General features: G+C 54.7%; 6 protein-coding genes across 6 annotated transcripts; 3 read left to right on the top strand and 3 right to left on the bottom strand.

Moving 5' to 3' along the window:
* Positions 1 to 127: 127 nt before the first annotated feature.
* SETTUDRAFT_107522 (uncharacterized protein) lies at positions 128 to 2,104 on the top strand (the record flags this gene model as incomplete). The annotated part of the gene is made up of 2 exons (XM_008025708.1): positions 128 to 335; positions 384 to 2,104. 2 exons carry the CDS (start codon positions 128 to 130, stop codon positions 2,102 to 2,104), a joined length of 1,929 nt encoding a protein of 642 aa, XP_008023899.1.
* Positions 2,105 to 2,440: 336 nt separating this feature from the next.
* On the bottom strand, positions 2,441 to 4,217 carry SETTUDRAFT_168371 (uncharacterized protein). The gene is made up of 5 exons (XM_008025707.1): positions 4,167 to 4,217; positions 4,062 to 4,109; positions 3,908 to 3,980; positions 3,447 to 3,838; positions 2,441 to 3,391 (listed from the first exon to the last, which is right to left on the bottom strand). Exons 1-5 carry the CDS (start codon positions 4,182 to 4,184, stop codon positions 2,780 to 2,782), a joined length of 1,143 nt encoding a protein of 380 aa, XP_008023898.1. The 5' UTR covers positions 4,185 to 4,217; the 3' UTR covers positions 2,441 to 2,779.
* A 674-nt stretch (positions 4,218 to 4,891) lies between these two features.
* SETTUDRAFT_27297 (uncharacterized protein) lies at positions 4,892 to 7,731 on the top strand (the record flags this gene model as incomplete). The annotated part of the gene is made up of 2 exons (XM_008025517.1): positions 4,892 to 4,957; positions 6,334 to 7,731. The coding sequence occupies 2 exons, from the start codon at positions 4,892 to 4,894 to the stop codon at positions 7,729 to 7,731; spliced, it is 1,464 nt and encodes a 487-aa protein (XP_008023708.1).
* Positions 7,732 to 12,809: 5,078 nt separating this feature from the next.
* On the top strand, positions 12,810 to 16,256 carry SETTUDRAFT_46724 (uncharacterized protein; the record flags this gene model as incomplete). The annotated part of the gene is made up of 2 exons (XM_008025584.1): positions 12,810 to 12,967; positions 13,082 to 16,256. The coding sequence occupies 2 exons, from the start codon at positions 12,810 to 12,812 to the stop codon at positions 16,254 to 16,256; spliced, it is 3,333 nt and encodes a 1,110-aa protein (XP_008023775.1).
* Positions 16,257 to 17,565: 1,309 nt separating this feature from the next.
* On the bottom strand, positions 17,566 to 19,148 carry SETTUDRAFT_129353 (uncharacterized protein; the record flags this gene model as incomplete). Its single annotated transcript, XM_008025706.1, has 1 exon — positions 17,566 to 19,148. One exon carries the CDS (start codon positions 19,146 to 19,148, stop codon positions 17,652 to 17,654), a length of 1,497 nt encoding a protein of 498 aa, XP_008023897.1. The 3' UTR covers positions 17,566 to 17,651.
* Positions 19,149 to 19,801: 653 nt separating this feature from the next.
* On the bottom strand, positions 19,802 to 20,727 carry SETTUDRAFT_107606 (uncharacterized protein; the record flags this gene model as incomplete). Its single annotated transcript, XM_008025705.1, has 4 exons — positions 19,802 to 19,923; positions 19,976 to 20,400; positions 20,464 to 20,550; positions 20,621 to 20,727. 4 exons carry the CDS (start codon positions 20,725 to 20,727, stop codon positions 19,802 to 19,804), a joined length of 741 nt encoding a protein of 246 aa, XP_008023896.1.
* Positions 20,728 to 21,117: the final 390 nt, after the last annotated feature.

Raw genomic sequence — 21,117 nt, 5'->3', positions numbered from 1 at the left:
CAGGGTTCGTTGCGCTAGCAGCTACTCCACCAAAATTTTGTGACCAAGCAGCCCACGCCCGTCCAGCAGCAGCAACATCCACCACCACCACTGTCACCACCACCGCCGCCCACGCCCAGCACGGCACATGGCGCCCACCAAGGACAACAGCGCCAGGAACGGCGTCAAGCGCGAGCTGGCCAGCGCCGCCGAGCCGCCGACCAAGAAGGCAAAGCTGCTCGACAACACCGACGACGAGGGCTCGGACAGCGACAATGGCCAAGGGTCTTTGCAGATCAACGAGGACTATGCGCGCCGGTTCGAGCACAACAAGAAGCGCGCCGAGAAGTTTAGACGTACGCGACAAGCGCAGCTGCAACCGCCCCGCCACTAACTGTATGCAGTCGAGGAAAAGTACGGCAAGGACAGGGCATTCGACAACGGCGACGATGACGAGTCCGAAGACTCGGAGGAGGGCGTAGAAGAGGACGATGCAGCCGAGCTCCTGGACGAAGACCTCGACGAGCAGGTCAATGCTACTCTGCAGGCTCTGCGCGCAAAGGACCCCCGCATCTACAACAAGGACGTCAAGTTCTACCGCGATGTCGACGAGAACAAGGGCGCAGAAGAGGCGAGCAAGGAAAAGTCTATGACACTCCGCGACTACCATACAAAGAATCTTCTCGAGGGCAAATACACCGTCGATGAGGATGAGGATGCGCCGCCAAAGACGTATGCGCAGGAACAGGAAGAGGCCCGCCAAGAGCTAGTCAAGGCCCTGGATGCTGCTGACGGAGACGACGACGATGACTTCATCGTCGCCAAGGAGAAGCCCGAAAAGCCCAAGGAAGACCGGATCAAGATCACAGCAGAGGATGTGGAAAAGGCCGATCAAGACCCGGAAACCTTCCTGTCCAACTTTATGGCTTCTCGCGCCTGGGTGCCCACCAAATCTGCTCGTTTCCAACCGCTCGAGTCGGACGACGAAGAGGAAGACGCCGCTGCTGACGAATGGGAGAACTCGTACAACCTATACTTTGAGGACACGACGGGCGCCAACGAGAAGATCATGACATATGCCCGTGACGCCGTTGCAAACACTACAGTACGTCGAGAGGATAAGAGCAGCCGGCGAAAGGCCCGTGAGGCTGCACGGGCAAAGCGTGAAGCCGAGAGGAGAGAGAAGGAGCAGGACCTTGCTCGACTGCGCAAGCTCAAGGTCGAAGAGATGGAGGAAAAGGTCAAGCAGATTCGTCAGATAGGAGGACTGAGCGGCAGGGACTTCAACATTGAGGAATGGAAGGATGTGCTCGAGGCAGACTGGTCCGACGAGCAGTGGGACGCTGAAATGCAGAAGCGCTTCGGAGACGCATACTACGGAGAAGAAGAGGGGCCCGACCAGAAGGGCAAGAAGAAGCCCAAGAAGCCCAAGTTTGACGACGACATCGACATCAAGGATCTCGTACCCGACTTCAAAGACGACGCCGAAGAAGAGCGCCCCTCGCTCTCCTCGGACGACGAACTGGCCGACGCCGACGGCGCCTCTGATAATCAAGAGGACCCTGATGCCGCCGAAGACGCCACCAGCACGGGCGCATGTACCCAAAAATCGTCCAAGCAGCGCAAGCAAGAGCGCGCAGACGCAAAATCCGCCGCCCGTCGCGACCGACGCCTAATCGAGAATCTCGTCAACCAAAACCTAGAATACGAGGCCGCGCTCGCCGCCAAGCCTTCAAAAGCTGCCTCGCGCTTCCGCTACCGCGAAACGTCACCCACGTCGTTTGGCCTGACGCCCCGCGACATCCTGCTTGCCGACGACAAGGCGCTGAATGCCTTTGCCGGCCTCAAGAAACTCGCGTCGTTCCGCGACCCCGTCAAGAAGAAGCGCGACAAGAAGCTGCTCAGCAAAAAGGCTCGCATCCGCCAGTGGCGCAAGGATACCTTTGGCGATCCCCATGGCCCAACCCGTGCCTTTGAAACGCTCGTCGACTCTGCGGCTCCACAAAGCGTCCAGCTTGACAGGCACGACACCCCCGACCAGCCGCCTAGCAGCAATATTGTTGAAGGCGACAAGAAAAAGAAGAAGAGGAGCCGGAAGAGGAAGGCGGCTGCTATTGAGGTTTAGAGGCTTGTAAGCTTGGTCCAATACTTGTTTGGGGTTTTTTTCTTGGGGGGGGGGGGACTGGGGTATGCAACTGTAAGATACCAAATTTCCAAAAAAAAAGTGGGCAACATATTTTTTTATTGGTGGTTGTTCTCCGAATATTCTATTTGTTGTAAAAGAGATAGATACAAAGAAGACAAAGACCCAAAAAAGGGGAGTCTATCTCTACTATCAAAACTTTACGCTGACTAGGAGTGGCTTGCAACAAGAATGGCTTACTCAGAGTTAATACTTTTTTTTAGAATCCGGGGCGGTGAAAACGGCAAACACCATAAACCACCAACCTAACTGGAAATGGGAAGACTGTTTATTTTTTTGCTTTCTATTGATGAGCTATTACTTTCGCCTAGCAAAGCGTACACACTGGTTCATTTACATGCCCCAAAACCAGCAACTCCAGGCCCCCACACCCTACTCGTACCGCATTCGGAAGGTATCATATATCGTCATGGAAAGCAATGCGACTATCGGAAGCTTCAGTCGGCGAACCCAAGCACTGCATTGAACCGCGTGACGCGAGTCGACTCGACATGATATTGAAGTTTTTGTGTCACTGTAACGGTGATATCAGACGGGCAAACGACGACATCGGGTATGGTAAGGTCGCACAATCCTGGCACCCAAGTCCAAAAGAGACTACTGGTCGTCGGCGTCGTCGGGCTGGTCGAAGAGAAAGTTGGCGGCCAGCTCCTCGTTCTTGTCGCACGCAAAGTATGCCTGGATGACGAGATCACGCTCAAACCCGAGGCGGCACAGACGCTCAATGGCCTCGCGCTCCTCCTCGGTGACAGAGATGGCTTGGGCGCCCGGTGGCAGGGGCGCGTCCTCGTCTGCGTCCTCTGCGAGCAGCTGCAGGAACTGCTCTGGGTTGGATGCAATCATCTGGGCCAGCTGGGGGTTGCCTGCGCCGACCTGCTGCAGAATGGGCTCAAGCATTTGGGGCTGCTGTTGTACCACCTGTCGTAGCTGCTGGAACTGGGGGTTGTTGCGCAAAAAGTCGAGGGAATTGGCGTTGAGGGCGCCGGCGCCAGCACCTCCAGTACCACCAGAGCGAGCACCGCCAGCACCTCCCCGGTTTTGGGCGGCGGCAGCAGCCTCGAATAGGTTCATGGGCTCATCGCCTCCGGACGAGGGGTTCGCAGCAGTGGCAGAGGTTGCACCCGTGTTGCCGCCAGCAGGCGTGGGCGACGTGGGCGCACGGGCTTGTGCTTGTTGCGCCTGCTCCTGCAGTGCGCTCTCGGGGATGCCCTAGAAGAAAGTTAGAAAGCGCCTTTTAGCAGGCGGGGAGCGCCACTCGTCTTACCGTCAGCAGATACTCAACCGCTCGGTCGGGGTTGAAGAAGGCGGCGCGCATGGCACGGTCAATGTCAGCTCTTGCGAAACCCATGCTCTCCATGTTGGCAATGGCGGCCTCGCGTTCGCCACCCATGGTCAGAGCAGAGGGGTCGTTGAAGCGCTCGCCCGATGCCTGAGCAGGCGCGGGCGAAGGTGTAGCGGGGGCATTCTGTGTGCTGGATGCTGCTGCTGGTGCAGGGGCTGAGGGCGTCTGGGCTGGTACTGGCGCAGGTGTCGAAGGCGCAGCTTTACTCGACGATGCAGCAGGGGCGGCCTTTGGCTTGGAGACCATGCAGACAATGAAGCCCTTTTCCTCAATGTTGTACGACTCGACCGTGTTGGCATCTTGGAGGATCTTGCCTGTTGGCTGCGTGTTAGCGACGGCCGCTGCCTGGCGTGGAGAAAAGCTGCGGCTTGTGCAGAGCTTACCCGAGTAGATGAGCTTTTGCTGTGGAACGTCCCATCCCTTTTCTGCCTGAATCTTGGACTTGAGGGCGCCAATCTATTGTGCAAACATTAGCTGCGGGCGAGGGCGAGCGGCGAGCGGCGAGTGGCGAGGCTGAGGGTGGCGGGCGCTGCATACCGTTTCTGAAGGCTCGGCCTCGATGACGAACTTGTTCTGCTTCAGGTCCTGCTTGGGCGTCAGCGGGGGGGCTCTCTGGCGGCGACGGGGCGAGCAGACGCGTACCTTGAATGTGATCTTCATCTTGGCGGTTGGAGCGTGGGTGGTTGCAGATGGAGCAGTGTTGGGCGGGGTGTCGTTGGAGGTGAGGTGGGGATGATGAAGGTGGTCTTGGCGCGATGGCGCAGGCGCAGGCGAGTGACAGCAGCGGTAGTGGTGGTGGTAGTGGTAATAGTGGGAGAGCGAGGGCAAGGGCCCGTGGCAGGCTGCACTGCGCTCTTTCTATGGAGACGGGCTGCAGGCGTTTGTGCACGGCAAACGGTGGATGGTTTGCGTGCGCGGGCAAGCAATGGATGGAGGCTGGTTTTGAGTAGGCAGAGTGTCGGTTGTCGACCTGTGTGAGCTTGCACTGCTGGTGAAGAGGCCGCCAGCACAGCCATAGCCACAGCCACGAGTGGCGCACGATGGATGCCAAGACCCCGAGGCAGAGGCGTTCCTCAGGCATACACACACATAGACTCTCACACACATACACCTGCACATAGACATTCATGCCGTCAATGAATGATCGACGACGCGAAAAGAGGCTTGATGCAGCCGCCGGGCCGCTCCAGGGCAAAGGCTGATGCGGCAGCGGTGGCATCATTCGTCATGTCCACAAGTCACGGGACGCCTAGTTTGGCGCGCGCCCATGTCGATAGCAGCTGGAGACGGACTACCACGACGACTACCACGACGACTACCACTACCACCACCACTACCACTGCTACGCCCACACGCACACGTACAGTATGGCACACTCAGCACCCACGGCCACGGCCAACGGCCAGAACGGCCTCCTGCGCGCACTCCCGGCAGTGACGCAACAGAGGAGGGGGGTTGGCCCGCATCCTCATCTCGGCCCCGGCTAGCGCTGCTGACATCCATCTCCTCCCGCCGCCCGCATCGATACCGGCACGCGTCAACACAGGCTCTCTCTGCAGTGCCGCGTCCAGCAATGGCAGGCCAGCTGCTGCACGTCGGGCGGAGGGCGCATTTCTGTTTCAATGGGCCATGAATCAGCGTCGCCAGTCGCGAGGAGCGTGTTTCACGGCCATGCCAAACGCTGGCCTCGCCACGCCGGCGGCACGACAGTCGGCTGCCGCGATGCTGTCATGGCTGCACGGCAGCTGGCAGACTATCGATGGTGCTACCCACGGCCGTGGCGGGCATGGGCAGCGTGCCCCGGCGCCACCATGTGTTTGTTGTGTGCTTTTGCCGCACGCATGGGCACAACAAGGCGTAGGGAAATGAAGGGCCAACCTTAGCGTAGCTCGACGCGACAGAGTTTGACAGGTAGGCCCTGACACGGTTTCTACACAGGCCGTGGCTGGCCTGGCCCGCCTGTCTGCCCCGGCCGGCCATTGGCCGTCGCCGTCGCGGTTTCGAAAAGACCAGCCGTTTTTCTTTTATGCTTCAAGCGCAGCTGCGGCGCCGTCACATGGCCCTCGACTCGGCCGCGTCGGGGCGGCGTGCAGCGCGCTGCAGTGCCATGGTCGCCTAGGCAGCTCCATGGCTGCGTGCGTCTAAACATGCTAGTAGGGGTTTCCCAGCGCAGTCGTGGGCGTGTTGCAGGCCCGCCCTCGAAACAACGGCCCACCCGTCCGCCGTGTGTGCTCGTCTTGTAAATCTAATATTACTTGTTGCCCCTCCACACGCTGCCGACGATGCGTGCTCTTGTCTCTCTCTCTCCCTCCCTCTCTCTCTCTCTCCGCCCTGCCTGTCCTTTGTCGCTGCGTGCTTGCCCGCCGCCCTCTGCTGCCCACACATGCCACATGCGGCCTAGCCGCGCCTCCGCCACGGCCCCCGAAACGGTTCGCTCGACTATAGTACCTGCATCTATACAGCCGCATCATTTCCTCCAACGCGTCCACGTCCCCCCACGGCCGCTTTAGCGCCTCCCCACAGCAACACGCCGGGGGGTGTTTTTATGCATCCGGTCCGCATAATCCCATCCACATTGCCGCGACTCTCTCGCTTCTCCCAACACCCACCCGTAGCCGAAAACCCTTTCTATTTTGGGCCGACCGTTACTTTAATACAAACTCACCTGCTGCTACTCCGCTCCACAGCTCTCACCAGCCCTTTGTCGACAATCCCCCCCCCGAGCCTGCGAGGCTGGCCGCCTGTACTTGCAAGTACCCTGGCCTACGCCATCAACCCCCCCCCTTGACACCCATCAACCATGTCACAGTCTCGGATACTCTACCTCTCACTTGTCGGCTTCGTGGCATGGTCGACCACCGCAGCTGACGCAATCATATCCATCCTAGAGGCCGCATCCTTCTCGTCTGCTCAGTCGTCCTTGGTTGGCATTGCCGCTGCAGCAGGCACATTCGACCTCGTCTCGCTCGGCGCCATTGGCTTCTACCTGTACCACAGCCTGGGAAGTGCACACGCGGCCTTGGAGCAATCCGGGAAGGCGAGAAGAGCCATTGTGGCCGTCTGCATCCTCTGGTCATGTATCGCATTGCTGCTGTCCCTGGTGCTGATCGTTGTGGTCAAGTCAAGGTGGGACGAAATCACTGCCACTTCTTCGAGCGCGCCCACACTGGATTGGGACAGTCATGTCTCTGGGCAAATGGCAGCATGGGTCCTGTCATTCATCAGCCAGGCTGCTCTGTACGCCTCTCCCCTATGGAATCGCAAGGCCCCGCTTGTTCAGACTGTCGTCACATCCGGCCCCCGAGACTCGGTCATCAGTGAGATGCGAACAAACCGCCCCAGGGACTTGTATATTGGAAAACCCGTCGAGCCGTCATCGCCACTGGCTGCTCACCTGCCTCGCGAGCTTTCGCCAGCTCTGCCCTCGCCTACCTTTTCAAGTCGGTCTTCTCAGTCGATGCGATCGTTCCGCGAATCTCTTCGCAACGTCATCCGCCCAGTCACATCCCGCACGACTCTGATCAATCAGAAATCATTTACTCGAGATGCACCACTCAGCATCTACTCGAACCGGCAGTCAGTAGACACTGTCTCGCATTCGGACGGATTCGACAGCTGGGACACTAGTAGCGTGAGCATCCCAGCGCGCGACGTCGTGCTGCAACAGACGACACCATACAAGGTTACTGCGTTAGAGCCCATCCCCGGAAGCCGCCCAAACTCACCTGCTCGACCATTGGACGGCCCTTTTCTTTCGGAACTTCCGGAGGAGGAAGACGACGACGACTTGGCACCACCTCCCAGGATGATGCCTGATACGGCGCGCCCACCGAGCCCTGCCGTTAGTGAGGCTCACATCCACCCACTGTTTAGGTCGGAAAGTCCGTCGGGCTTGCCGCCTCCAACTGCCACACCTGGGACAAGCATCATGGCCAGCCCTTACTCAACCCAGGCTATTACATGCCCTCGACGCTCGTTTAGCCGCATGCGATCAAACAGCCAACTGAGCCAAACCAACACCCTCCACCAAGCCAGGAGCTTTAGCCGGGACCGCCGCCCAACAAGCGAACAGTCCAACTCAAGGAGCCCTTCCCCTCCGAGTCGCGCAATGACTCCTCCCATTCCGGACTTTGTGCTCAACTCTTCTCCGCGGAGCAGCGTATGCGGTGCTCGAAGGGTCCAGCTCCAATATACCCCCGACCGATAATGGCACAAGAGGTCGGCATCTGGTGTCACGACTGTCATTGTTTGACATGACGCGCCTAATGCTCAAAGATGTAATGTTTTGCACGCTTGTACGATACGATCTCCTCGCTTATTCCCTTGTATTCATTCGTATATCCACTTTCCTTGTCACGTGTTTTTTTTGTCCTCTTTCCAATGTCGCGAGCTCTCTTGCCCAAGGGCCTGATTGAGCTTTCAGCGTTTCTTAGTAAAGGGCTTCTTGCATATGGGAACTGTTGACCAGTATCCAAACAACTTTTCTTTTTCCAATCTTCATCGGCTTTGTGTAGTGTAGTATGCATCCATCCTAGTACTTAGTTTACGAGCAACATCATTTGGGAAAAGACAAACGGGAAGACAAAAACTTTTTTTGGTACGACAAGAGAGGGACGACTCGGACGACTCGCGCACGCACCCGTCTCAGGGACAAGGGCGTTTTCGAAACTCGGGGGTTTAGGGGAGGGGGGGGGTTTACTTGGCCAAAACAAAATTCAATATTTTTACAAACACATTACTCCCTCAGCATCCCCCTCAGTATCGTCATGATCATCGCTATAAAACCAGATGCTATAGTCTAGACCGTGCCTCTCTTTTTTAATTCCTCCCAACTCTTCTCCTTCTGGTTCGCTAGTTTCGCGGCTGCAAACACGAAACAAAATAAATAAATCAAGAAAAAAAAAGGGTTTAAACCGAAAGATTTCTGGTCAAGAATGGGAATTAGAGTTTACACTTATATGCATGACACACGCACACACACACACACACACACACGACGGGACCCTGGCTCCCTTTTTTTTTCTCTCACATACTGGGGTATGGATATGGATATGGGTTATGGGGGTATGGGTAAGTAGTAAGTAGTGTGTACATCCCCCCCCCCAGAAAAAAATCCCCGTTGTTGGAAAATCGGCCCCACATGCATGTACGTACATACCGATACAGATATACCTGCATATACTCACACACACATACATATATACCGACACTTGTATACCGACACATACTGACACATAACCAACACATTACCGACAGACAGACATAATAAAACACAGATATCCACTATATCTCCCCCTTGTGTCTTCTGTAGCTTGTACGTAACGTACATGTACATTTAGCTTGTAACGTGGACGATCCTTTCCCTTTCCCTTTCCCTTTCCCTTTGCCTTTCTTTGGACCCCCCCCCCCCCACTTCCCGATAGGTATGTAACAGTATGATATTTACATGCGCTAGTTAAAGGACTCACTTTCACTTCTCCTCGTTGTTTGTCTCATGTTATGCATTCTTGGGAAATGGGGTATGCACGTGTGTTGCGTGTGTTGTGGTGGATGCCATGGGATATTGGGGAAGCCGAGGTAAGTATGGGAGGAAATTGGTGGGGTGGGGAGGGTAGGGTAGGGTAGGGATAGATAGATAGAGAGAGAGAGAGAGAGAAGGTGTACGTGTGTATGGGGGGTGTATGCATGAATGTATGCACATGCTTTTTTTATATATGTGTTTATTTACATAATTTGCTATTTACTTTGCATCGCATCTAGCTATGTTGATGGCTATGTGTCTATGTGTGTGTGTGTGTGTGAAGCGTTGTTTCATCCACCTACCCACCGAATTAACGCGCGTAAGTATACTTACTCCTCCTACGACTCCTACGACTCCTCCTGCCCTTAAGTAAGTACTACCCTGCACTAATTAACTACCCTTACCTAACCCAAACTTACCTTCCACCACCACCACCCCACCATCCTTACCCTACCCTACCCTACCCTACCCTGCCACCCCTACCACTACCACTACCACTACCACTACCACTACCCTATCTCTCCGCCTTATCTCCATGACATGACATAACGGGCCGTGAATCACACATCCATACATACATACACATAAGCATTCGGACTTGGGCTGTTGCATGCATGCCCCCCTGTCTCCGTCTCCGTGCCTCGTTTCCGTGCCCGTGTCCGTCCGCCCGTGATGAGGGTTTAAAAAAGTGGGGATCTAGGTGCGAGGTGGGGTTCTGACTTGCTTGCTTTGCTTACGGACACAGACAGATGGATGGATGGATGGATGGGTGGAGGGTTGTGTGTATGAGGGTTACGGGGTGGATGGATGTGGTGGTGTTCTGATGACGGAGGAGGGCAGGGAGGAAGGGAGGGAGGGAGGGGTTGGTCATGATTCGTGTGTATCACACTTTTTTTTCACACACACATACTTGTTGTGGTTGTCATTGTTGTGATTCTTGTTGTAATTCTTGTTATGATTGTTGTTGTTGTTGTTATTTCTTTTGTTATTTTGCCTGTTCACACGCAAGTTCACCCGATAATTTTTTTCTCTCTTTCTCTTGTTCTCTCTCTTTTTTTTTGAAAACAAGTCATGCACAAAGTAAATGAGACAGACAGAGACAGAGACAGAGAGAGAGAGAGAGAGAGAGAGAGAGAGAGAAAAATATCACCCGTTTCAATTTGCTATACAATCCCACGATTTTTCTCCCTCTCTCGCATTCATCCATTTATCTGCACAACACAACACAACAAAACGGTGTTTGTTGTGTTTGTTTCTTTTTCTTCCTTCTGTATTTTACATTTTGATTTTTCTCTTTTTTTTCCTTCTTTTCTTTTCTCTTCCATCGCAAGTACGCATGCGAACAAACCTATTCGTTCGAGAACTACTTAGTGGGCTTTTTTTTTCACGTTCCGTTCGTTACATGGACATGCATCCCACACAAAATGCTACCACTTCCGCCCCCCTGTCCTAACCCATCCTTTTCCGATAACCCATTTATTTTTTCTTCGGCAGTTGTTTTTGGGTTTCGGAGTCGTGTTTTCTTTCTTTCTTCCCGCACCAAGGTAGGTTTGTGTGTGTGTGTGTGTGTGTGTGGGTGTGTGTGGGTGTGTGTGGCTGGGCTGAAAGGCGCACACAAGGGGATACGTACGTACGTATGCGCATGGTCCCCCAGCAGAAAGAACAATAATGACGATGATAACGGTGAATAATAATAATAATAAGAGGGCTAAAGGGCACGCTACGCGGCTACACTTACCCCATTCCCTCTCAACCCCCCCCCCCCCCCCGATGCAGCGTGTTTCTCCGCGCACACATATGCAACACACGTACGCAGAAAGCGGATTTGTCATATGTAGGGTCGATCAAAAAAAAAAGGGCTGGCATTCTGAAACTTGAAACTGAGGAACTGAAGGACCCTGGCGTTCTGGCCCCCCCCCCTTGGAGTCGCTATTTCCATACTAAGCGAACACATGTGCAAACACACACATAGTTGTGGATGTCCACGTGCGCATCCGCGTGGTGGCGGTTCGCAGCGAAATGGTGTTGCAAAAGGCGAGATGGCTGCGTTTGGGCATCCCCGTGCTTCCGCCCCCTTCTCGCCGCCTTGTTTGAAGGGCTTGTATGTATATACATGGGAAGGATGAGGGATTTGATTTGGGTTGGGTTGGGCTGTTGGTTATGAGGAATGTGGAAGAGAGGGTGGGTTTTTCCTACTTTCCCCTGTCATAATGCAGGACTGTCTGGTGATGGCTGCCTTTCCACACTATCCCTCTGACATGCCCGTGCCGTCTCTCCTTACAAGCGGTGTATTTATTTTCCAGCGAATGTCTAGTCCAAATGCTATATCCTCCGCCACTCAGATTATGAGTCTGTCGTTCAGCGAATATTGAATCCAATACCATGACTCGGTCCGACCGTCCAGCGACTGATTGGATCCGTATTTGTTCTGGGCATAGACTCATCATCTAGCCTCTCATATATTTTCCTGCATGTTTCAGCACTTTACAGACTCGGTCGAATGGGTGGCGCGCAGCACAAAGCAAAAGGGAGCCTCGTTGGTGAAGGATCGGGGAGGGATCGTCCCGTCTAGCGGCGCGGCTAATGACGTGCGACTTGAAACCCGGATGAAGCAACTTGGAAAGCTTCCAGAAGCACTGGCATTTTTTTCTGCATTTGGTGGTGCTTGGTAAAGGAAACGGCAAGGTGGCGGCAGTGCAATGTAGGGCCGTTCAAGAGCTGCGACAGGTGGCAGCAGTCATGTGATGATGGCGACGATGATGTCGTCGCGTGTGGCGGTGGTGGAGGCAGGGGAGACGTTGGCTGCATAGCGGGTATGGCTCTGGGCGCGTTGTCGTGTTTGGCGGGCGCTGTGTCAGGAGGCTCGCGGTGCCAATGGCAAAGGTCGAGTCTGGGGCCAGGCAATGGCAGGAGACGCAAGAGCATGCATCGCCGTGCTTGTCTGGGGGGGGGGATGACAGGGCGGCGGTGGGAGCATGTCAAGAGGGCGCTGTCATTCGTGGGAAGCATTCTCAAAGCAGTTAGGCGCCACCACCCCGACTAAGGATCTCACAAGAGCTTCATCTTCATGCGCCAGAATCAACTCGACTTCGTCTTGCCACTCCTTTCGGCCAGCTCGAGATCCTGCGGTGCAAGCCCTGCTTCTTCCTCTTTTGCCCTTCCTGCCCGCTGTTTTGCCTGCCGCTGTTTGCCTGCCCGTCTTGCCGACTCGGACGGGGCCACGCGGAGCATTCGTTTTGCAGGGTTGTGTCCGCTCTCTTGCGACTATCGTGCCCGTCTGCTCAACCGGTAGACGGCGTGCAGACGAGAGCAGACGGCCGACGTCTGGTGCCGGGGCAGTTCCATGCATTTCCGGTCTGGTGCCTCGCTGTTCGCATTGCGTGGTTGTTGACCAAGTCACGGTGGTACGTCGTGGCGCACCCGGAGCACGGTGAGTGGTTTTACGTCGACGCACACAGGCAGCATTTGCAAAGACGGTGCCTTGTACGCCTTGCTCACGCTGCCGCCGCCATGGGCACTGCAGCAGGCAGAAGCGTTTTCTATGCCAGACTTGGTCCTGATGCCACGACGACGACTGTGCTGACATGTCTTGCTTACAGGCCCAACGAGCGCCTCCCGTGGCACGCTCACGAGCAGCGGCCCCAGGTTGACTGGCTGTCTGGCATAGCATCCCTCTGTAAGTGCCGGCGCTTTTCCTTGTCTCGTGCGCAGAACAGAGGTTCGGCGCCATGTGTACAAGAGTCAGACGAGCTAATGGCTGGACCATGCAAGGAGTCGTCGGCTCAGCTCGCAGCGTGCGGCGCCAGAATGGGCCCCAAACGCAAGGCGAAGACGACGACAGCAACAACGGCGACAGCAGCAACAACGACAACGACGACAACAACAACAACACCAACAACAGCGACGGCTTGCAAGGCACTGGGTAGGTCGCGTCCATGCAGCGCTGCCCGCCACGATGGACGGCGTTGCCATGTTCCCCATAGGGTTATGCTAACCTTGGCATAGCCGCTAGCGCATTGTCTAATAAGCGAAGTAGTCTTCAGGGTTCCAAGACATCTCGCCTTGCTCCTTCAGTACCATTCCAAATGACAACGCGTCGCGGTGCAAAAGGCACTTCGAACCACACGAGCTCGGCGGGCCCGTCTAGCGCGAGCTCTGGCAGCCGCCGCAATTCGCTGGATGAGAACGCGCAAAACGACGAGGCGCCCGGCGAGCATGAGGATGCGCGACCAGCCAAGCGCAGCCGAACATTGTCCGCTTCTGGTTCGCCGCAGAGATGTAATGGCTCGCGCGACGCCAGCACCCACGACGACAACAGCAACAACACGCACGACAACAGCAGCAGCATCACGCCCATGAATGGCACCCACACGCCCGAGCTGCACAAGCCCGCGCCCGCTGCGACGTCGACGGCGCCCAGGACGGCGGGCAAAAAGAGGCGCGCATCCGACGGCTCCACCCACTCGACCAAAACACGCCCCAACGGTCTTCTGACCCGTACCCAGAGCGATGTTTCTGACCAGCAGCCGCGCAAGAAGCGCAGGACCAAGGACAGCGCCGCCGACACGCCCGCCGACCAGCTGCCCGAACTGACTGATGCCAGCACCGCGCCCAATTCGCCAGAGCACATGCCCGACGTTGACGGCAGTCAAAGCCTGCACAACGTGTTGCCAGCCAGTGGCGATGCCCCTGCAAAGTCCGGCAGGCGCTTGCCTGGCCGTCGGCGCCAACCGCATCCGGACATCAATGTGGAGACCGACTTACGTCGCCAGCTCAACCTCAAGATGAGCTATCGCAGCCTGGCAAAGGTCCAGAAGCTGCTGCTCGAGGAGCTGGCCGCCCGCACCACCAAAAGCCTGGAGCACGATGCCAACTTCCACCGCCAATGTCCCGAGTACCACGCCGTCATGGCCCAGCTCGACCAGCGCCGCGACGCCCGCCTCAATCAAGTCAATGCTCTGCGCACCTATCGCCTCGAGCAGATGGAGCGCGTGCGCCTTGCTGAAGAGCACATCCAAAAAGAGCAGTACATCAACAGATTCCGCGAGCTGCAGGACGACTTTGTCCTGCAAATCTACTTCCGCGCCAAGAAACTCGAGCGCGAGATGAAGGGCCACGATGCTAATGCCACCGACGACGAGGATAATGTCCTGCCGCCTACCTACAGCGACGAGCCCCACCACGCACAGGATGACCGCATCGGCTCCAAGTTTGCCTCTCGCAGCAGAGCCTACGTCGAGGCCGACCGCGAGCTGGAGCATGAGTCGATACGCAAGCGATTCAGTCAGGCCAGAGCTGCCTTTGTTGAGAAAGACGAAGAAGCCGATGATTCAATTGACGATGTTGCCGGTGGATTTGCGAGATTTGACGGTCCAGACCGCACAGAAGCCATTGCCCACTACAACATCAACCGCCTTGCTGATGCTGCCCACGAAGTTGAGAGGACGCCTTCGCCGCAGCCAGAACCTCCAAAGCCTGAAGTGATTCCCAACGAGCACGCTGACCTGCTCATGATCCTTGCAGATGTATCTTCAAATCAACCCCGTAGCGTCACTGTGCCGAAGCCACCACTTCATTACCCGCACCCACAGCAGCAGCCACCGCCGCCGCCGCCACGAGCCAAGACTCCCGTCATCAAGCAGGAGCACCCAAGGGAGAAGTCGCCCGAATATGCCCAACCGGCAATGCCGTCAGATGTTCCTTCTCAAACTGCACGTGATAGTCCTGCCGAGAGCACACGGCCTGCAGTAGATGTTACCCACGAGCCTCCTCGTTCTGAGCCACAGGCACCCGCACCCGCAAAGGAGCCAGAGGCGCCAGCAAAGTCGACGCCAAGGTTATCGACGCATAGGATCATGGATATACTCAACGACGACTGTGAAGTGCCCGTCTCAAGAACACGAGAGCAACAACCGCCACCTCAAGAAAAGATCACCATGCCAACGCAGGACCCTTCGATACATCGCCGCACATCGTCTCGAAGCGATGCACTACGTGTGGATGACATGGTAAACAAAGAAGAACCCCCTGTTGACCAGGCCCTAATGGATGCATTGAGTGGGCCTCAACCACCCAGCAACCCGCCTTCCTCGCCACCGTCAAATCCCCAGCCCTGGCCAAGATCCAATGTCCCGCCACCAACCCGAGAACCAGAAGAGTCGCTGCGCCGTCGAGACCCTCTGCAGAAGATTAGAGAACTCTTGGACAAGAAGGCGCGCGAACATGGCCGAGACCCGTCGGACCGTCCCAGCTACGGTCGGCCTCCTGTATTCACCAATAAGCCAAACCCTCAACCCCCGAGTGGACACGACAGAGCTGAGGTGGCGGCCTATGATCCAACGCGACCATCTACGGGACTATATGGTTCGCTGCCTGGTGGCTCGTATGGATATGCCTCTCGTCGGGAGTCTCACGAACAATCAGCTCATCACTGGGAGCATGACCGGCGGATGAGTGGTTCTCAAGCACCCCAAAGCTCGACAGCGTCTCCATATCAAAGCCATGCTGCGCACCCCCATTATGGCGAACACCATAGGTCAGGACCCACGCCACCAACACATCAGAGTCCGTACGCTCCACCTGCTAGTACATTGCCACTCCCGGCAAAGCCACCTGGACCTCCTCCGCCTATTAACTACCGCTTCGCACACTACGACCCTGCTCCACCACGGACGTATCCACAGTCACCGAATTATCCACCCACTTCGCATCCACCGCAAAGCACATCTCAACCCCAATACACGAATCCGTATGGCAGTGCACCACCCTACCAAAGCGGCTACATCCCTCCCCCAGGGTCATTTCAAGCACCACCTCCCCCTCCCTCCAGCATGCCCCCATACCAGCCACTCAAGATCCACCAATACGGAGGCCAACCCATTCTTCCTGCCAACATGGCACCACCCCCGCCACAACAACACACGGGACCACCGCCCACTCTACCTTTTATCAGCCAAGCTCCTCCACCTCCATCTCTGCATGCCTCGTCGCAAGCGCAGGGTCCACAACAAGCATACTCGCCGACACATCCTCACCCATCCCCTTTGCAATACGAGCAACAGCAGCTGGAAGGACCATCACAAAACGGCAGTACAGAGCGTTCTTCAGACTCACAGTCTAGGCCCAGACGACCATACAGAAGCTACCACGCTCCTGGCACACAGTTCCGAAGCTATCAGGGTCCTGGCGAACAACGGAGAAGAGGTGGATGAAAAGAAGAAGAAGAAGCAAGAGAAAAAAAAAGGGAAATAGAGGAACAATAGAGTTGATATGATGCGACGATGAAAGGGAGGGAAAGACTTTTTTTTGTATCTTGTGTCTGTCTGTGTATCGTTCTTGTCGAAACTTTTTTTCCTGTCATATTTTTTGCCATTACTACTACCACTACCACTACCACTACTAGTATTACCACTATTTATTATCATCATCATTATCACCATTGTTGTTGTTGTTGTCATTCACTGTCTTTTTTCTTTTTCTTTTGCAATCCAAGGGTAGCATGATGCATGGCTGGACTCGATCATATATATACATACACACGTCTTTCTTTCTTTTTTTTCCTTTTCCTTCCTCGTTTCCTCATCACTTTTCCTTGTTTTTCCTTGGACTCTTTTTTCTTTTGGGGCCAATACAAAAGTACTTCTTTCTGCATATTGGTCGTCTACCTTTTTCCTCCTCATCCCTCTTCCTCTCTCTCTCTCTCTCCCTCCCTCTTGCTTTCCAGCACTTTTCTTTCTTTCTTTCTTTTTTTTTCTCAAATCTATGTCGTATATGGACCAAGTAGCCAATTATATACATGTGTGATTGTTCACTTTGTTCACTTGTCTCTCTCTGTCTCCCTATCTTTCTGGTCTTATTACTACTACTACTACTACTACTACTACTACACAAACTAGCTGTTCACACACATACATACACACATACACACATACATACTTACATACGTGACTACGTATACCCTAGGGAAAGAAAGAAACACCCCTGTCAAGAGATTTTATGTAACATGGTAGATACGTGATAGTGAAGGGTGATAGATAGGTTAAGTTATTAGTTGATTAGTTTGAATAGTTGGTTACATAGTTGGTCGGACGATATGTATGTACACCCACACCCACACACACACACACACACACACATGCTCACATACTTAGTAATCATTTATCCATTTATTCTACATAATATCGTGCAGTACACTGATTCCACCATGCCTTCCCCCGCTACTCCTGTCTTCTAACTAGGCTGAATACATGGATAAATGTGTGTGTGTGTGTGTGTGTGGATTGTGCTTTGTAGGATGCGGATGGTGTATGTAGGAATCTAGCGTTACGAGGGAGGGAGAGAAAACGGTACGATGAACATGATAGAGACAGAGACAGAGACAGAGAGAGAGAGAGAGAGAGAGAGAGAGAGAGATTTAGGAGGAGAATAAGAGTATTGGAGAAGAAGAATTTGCATACAACAAAGCCACACACACACACACACACACAAAAGTTCCATGTATTACAGCAACAGCAAGGGGGGTATCACTAATATCCATCTAAACATCCATCCATCCATCTATTTAAAAATCTCCCATCACACAAAGCTCACCCTCTCACAACACCAAACTAAGCCCTCCTCTTAACCCTCGGCGTAGGCGTCCACTCTCTACCCAGCGCCGCAGCAGCGCCAAACCCGCGTGCAGCAGACGCACCAGCCGCCGTCGGTGTGGCGCCACCGACTCTCTCAAACAGTCTCTGAGCCGCAGGCGTCAAGTCAGCCTTTGCCTTTCTGCCTGGGGTGTGGGCTCCAGGCGCGATGATGCTGGTTCTCAGTCTATTTGCAGCTGGCGTGGGGGCACTCAGGAAGCGGGGAGTTTGTGCGGAGAAGATGCCGAGGCCGGGTGTTTTTGCTGATTTGAGTGTTGAAGAAGAAGAAGATTTGTGGTTGTGGTTGTTGTTTTGACTGGACCGGTTTGCGTTGATCTTGTCGACCATTTTGTGGTGCAGTTTTTCGCGCGACGATGACTCGTTAATGGTAAAGGGTGTGGCTTTGCTGCTACTGCTGCCGGCTAGACCGTAGCGTTCGAGGAGATCGGTCGGTGCGTCTTCGTCGTCTGACGAGGGGGAAGGCGGGTGTGCGTCGACAAAGGCGTAGCCGTTTACTCGCGGAGTTTCGCTGCCTGTGTAGCCTCCTTCGCTGGGGTTGAGGCGCGGGCGACCGGCGATGGCGTCGCGGACGGCTGAGAGGGTGGGACTGGGTGGTCGTGCGGGTTGGTCGGTCTCCGGCGCAGGGAGGCGCGTGTTGTTGTACACGACTTGCTTTGGGGGCGCGAGAGACTTGGTTTCAGCGACTTGAGCGCGCGTAGGTGCCCATTGCTCTACGCTTTCGGGGCCAAACATGAGACTGTTGATAGCTGTGTGGCGGTGTCCGGTTGGTGCTGCGGGTCGCTCGTCGAGGTTCTGGCTTGGTCGCGTGCTGACGACTAGTTCCTTGCCTTCTGATGCCGCGGCCCTTGCCTCGATGACCTTTTGCTGCGCTATGCGCTGTTTGCTTGCATACATGTTGCCTTCTCGTAGCCATTGGTTCTTTTCGAATTTGGCCTTGTTTTGCTTGTCGACAATCTGGCTGAAGCTTTCCTGATCCTCGCTCGTATATTTGGCTTGGAAAGCCCCAAGGCTCATATTAAGATCCACATGATCCAGTTTGCCCAAATCTTCATCTTCTCCTTCTGCTTCTGTTTCCGCCACAGTGACTGGTGTATCTGCACCCCACACACTTGGCGTCTTATCCCCAGGTCCACCAGCCTTGTCGAATCTCGTCCTCGCTGCCATTTTCCGGTGCCCATTCGGTACAGGCGTCATGACCTGTGTGAGCTTTTTGCCTGCCTCCCGTATCCATGATCGATTCTTGCTTTCGACCGCATTCAGGTACTCGCGCTGTGCGTCTGCTTCCGCCAAACCAGGGAAGAAGTCGCGACGAACAATGTGCGAGATTGCAGAGACGTAGGTGTCTTCATCGAGGACTATAGATGGACGCTTGATGCGTTTCGGCGCGGGAGGAGGCGGCATAAGAGCATCCGACGCGCTGCGCTTCGTGAGCGCTGTAGAGTTGGAGGCCGACATGATGCGGTTGTGGCGGGGTTGGGGGCTGTTGAGCGGCGAGTGGAGGTTTGTGGCAGAAGAAAATGGCAGGCCTATAGCGAAAATTGTCAAAGAATCGCCGCGGAAAAGAGTGGAGGGCTCGACATGTGTTCTGTAGTGGTATGGGTTGGTGCAAGAGGGTTGGCGCAAAGTGACGTTTCTGGGTGTCGATGTCTTGGCAGCGGCAGATGGGTCCACCGCCTTCAGCCCTATGTATCACCCGTGCCGCTTGCGCGTGAAAGTACCTGCATAAGCCTGATACAAGTCACATGAATTAAACCAGTCGTAGTTTGATTCAAGTTTTCCGTGTGCATAACACGTTATCATTGCAGTTCTAAGATAACCAATGCTCCTCCAATCCTAAACAGCTTCCAAAGTGCAAAATCATCGCACAAGCACTATCATGACCTAGCATAGCAACCGTGACTCAGAATATTACTTGAGAATAATACTGATGTTGCTCCTTCTTGTTGCAAACGCAACAGCGTCCGCTACTCTTGGACTTTTTCTTCTCTACACCCTAGGTGCGCATCTCATGTACCCCAGGGGTCGAGACGTCGCCATGCGCCAGTCTTTAGACCACAGATATAATCAGCGTTGAAGGAATATACATATTCCCATCCCGAATGCCTCCTCTAGTAGAATGACTCGACCATGGCGTCCTTGTGTGTGGTGTTGATGTTGGCAGGGCCGTTGCCCTCACCGAGCCTGAAAACGGATTCGACAACTGAGAGCTCAGTGGCAGTGGTATCGAGACCTGAGTTTCTGTGAGTCCATGAATCTCGCGACTTCAATATGTCTGTACTTACCAGTAACGGCCATCCAGTCGTTGACAACCATTCCTGCGCCGACAACAGCGCTACCACGGTTCACACTGCCAGCAACAAGCGGGACCTGCAGCAAACTTGAAAGCTCGTCCTGGTCCTGGATGCTAGTCTTGGGGTGCACAATGCCACCCTGGTTGCTCAGTGCCATGTAACTTCCGGTAAGCACGTTGTCGGCAATGGTCTGCCTAAACACCTCCACGCCTAGTACATCTGCTATTATCTCTTCCGTCTCGCGCTCAATGTCTGGATGGACGAGTGCGACGTGATCGTTGCAGCATATTACGTTGCCGAGGGCAGATAGGCGCTCTTCTATTCTCTGAATCTTGACTTCGTCGGGAATGGAATTTCGAAGGTGCTGGAGTTCTTGGTCTGTGGTAGTGGTGGGGACAAGGAGGCCCTTCTTGTTGCTATGCAGGTGTTAGCCACAATGCTTGCCAAAACCACGATCTTTCGCGCTTCTTTCAACGTACCCAGCCGTCAGTCTGCCGACAATCCTGGTTCCGGCAATAGTTGCATGGCAAATGGGAATGACGTCCTGAAGTTCGGCTTCGAAGACACTTTTGGGCCACCGTCAGTACTGCGAATTTTGCCATTCTTTGCCCGGCGCTCGCCATAATATATGCGCACCTGTAAAAGTTCTCGCTCGCGCCGACTGCGACAATCGCATATGCGTTTGTGAGGGTGGAAAAGACACCGACTTCGTTTGAGTTTTCGAATTGCGCGCGAACAGCCATGGTTGCTGGTTTCTCTGTAGAGCTTGTTCGCGAAGGCGGTGGGAAGGTAGGGGGAAGTAAGGGAGCACGGAAAGTAGTTGGGGTGTGCTGTGGTCGAGGTTTGGAGTGCTTGCTGCAGAAACTGTGAAGAAGGCGAGACTATTTTGTAGAGAGGCGACATCATAAGCCCCGCTACTTGATTGGGCCTAGTGCGGCGGGCGCTATTTCGACTCATCCTGACTGAACCTCGCGAGGGTCTCAGATCGCCGCCTTAGGCAATGTATGACTCTACGCTCCCAAGAGTCATCCACACAGCCACCTCTCGCGGCGAATGTGAGATGGCTGTGCATTACGCAAGACTCGACATTCGCTACGAAGCAGCTCGTTTCAGTCAAGCAAGTTGGCTGCATG

This window comes from Exserohilum turcica (assembly GCF_000359705.1).
Source record: "Exserohilum turcica Et28A unplaced genomic scaffold SETTUscaffold_15, whole genome shotgun sequence".
Classification (NCBI taxonomy): domain Eukaryota; kingdom Fungi; phylum Ascomycota; class Dothideomycetes; order Pleosporales; family Pleosporaceae; genus Exserohilum; species Exserohilum turcicum.
This window is presented reverse-complemented; position numbering and strand designations above follow the sequence as displayed.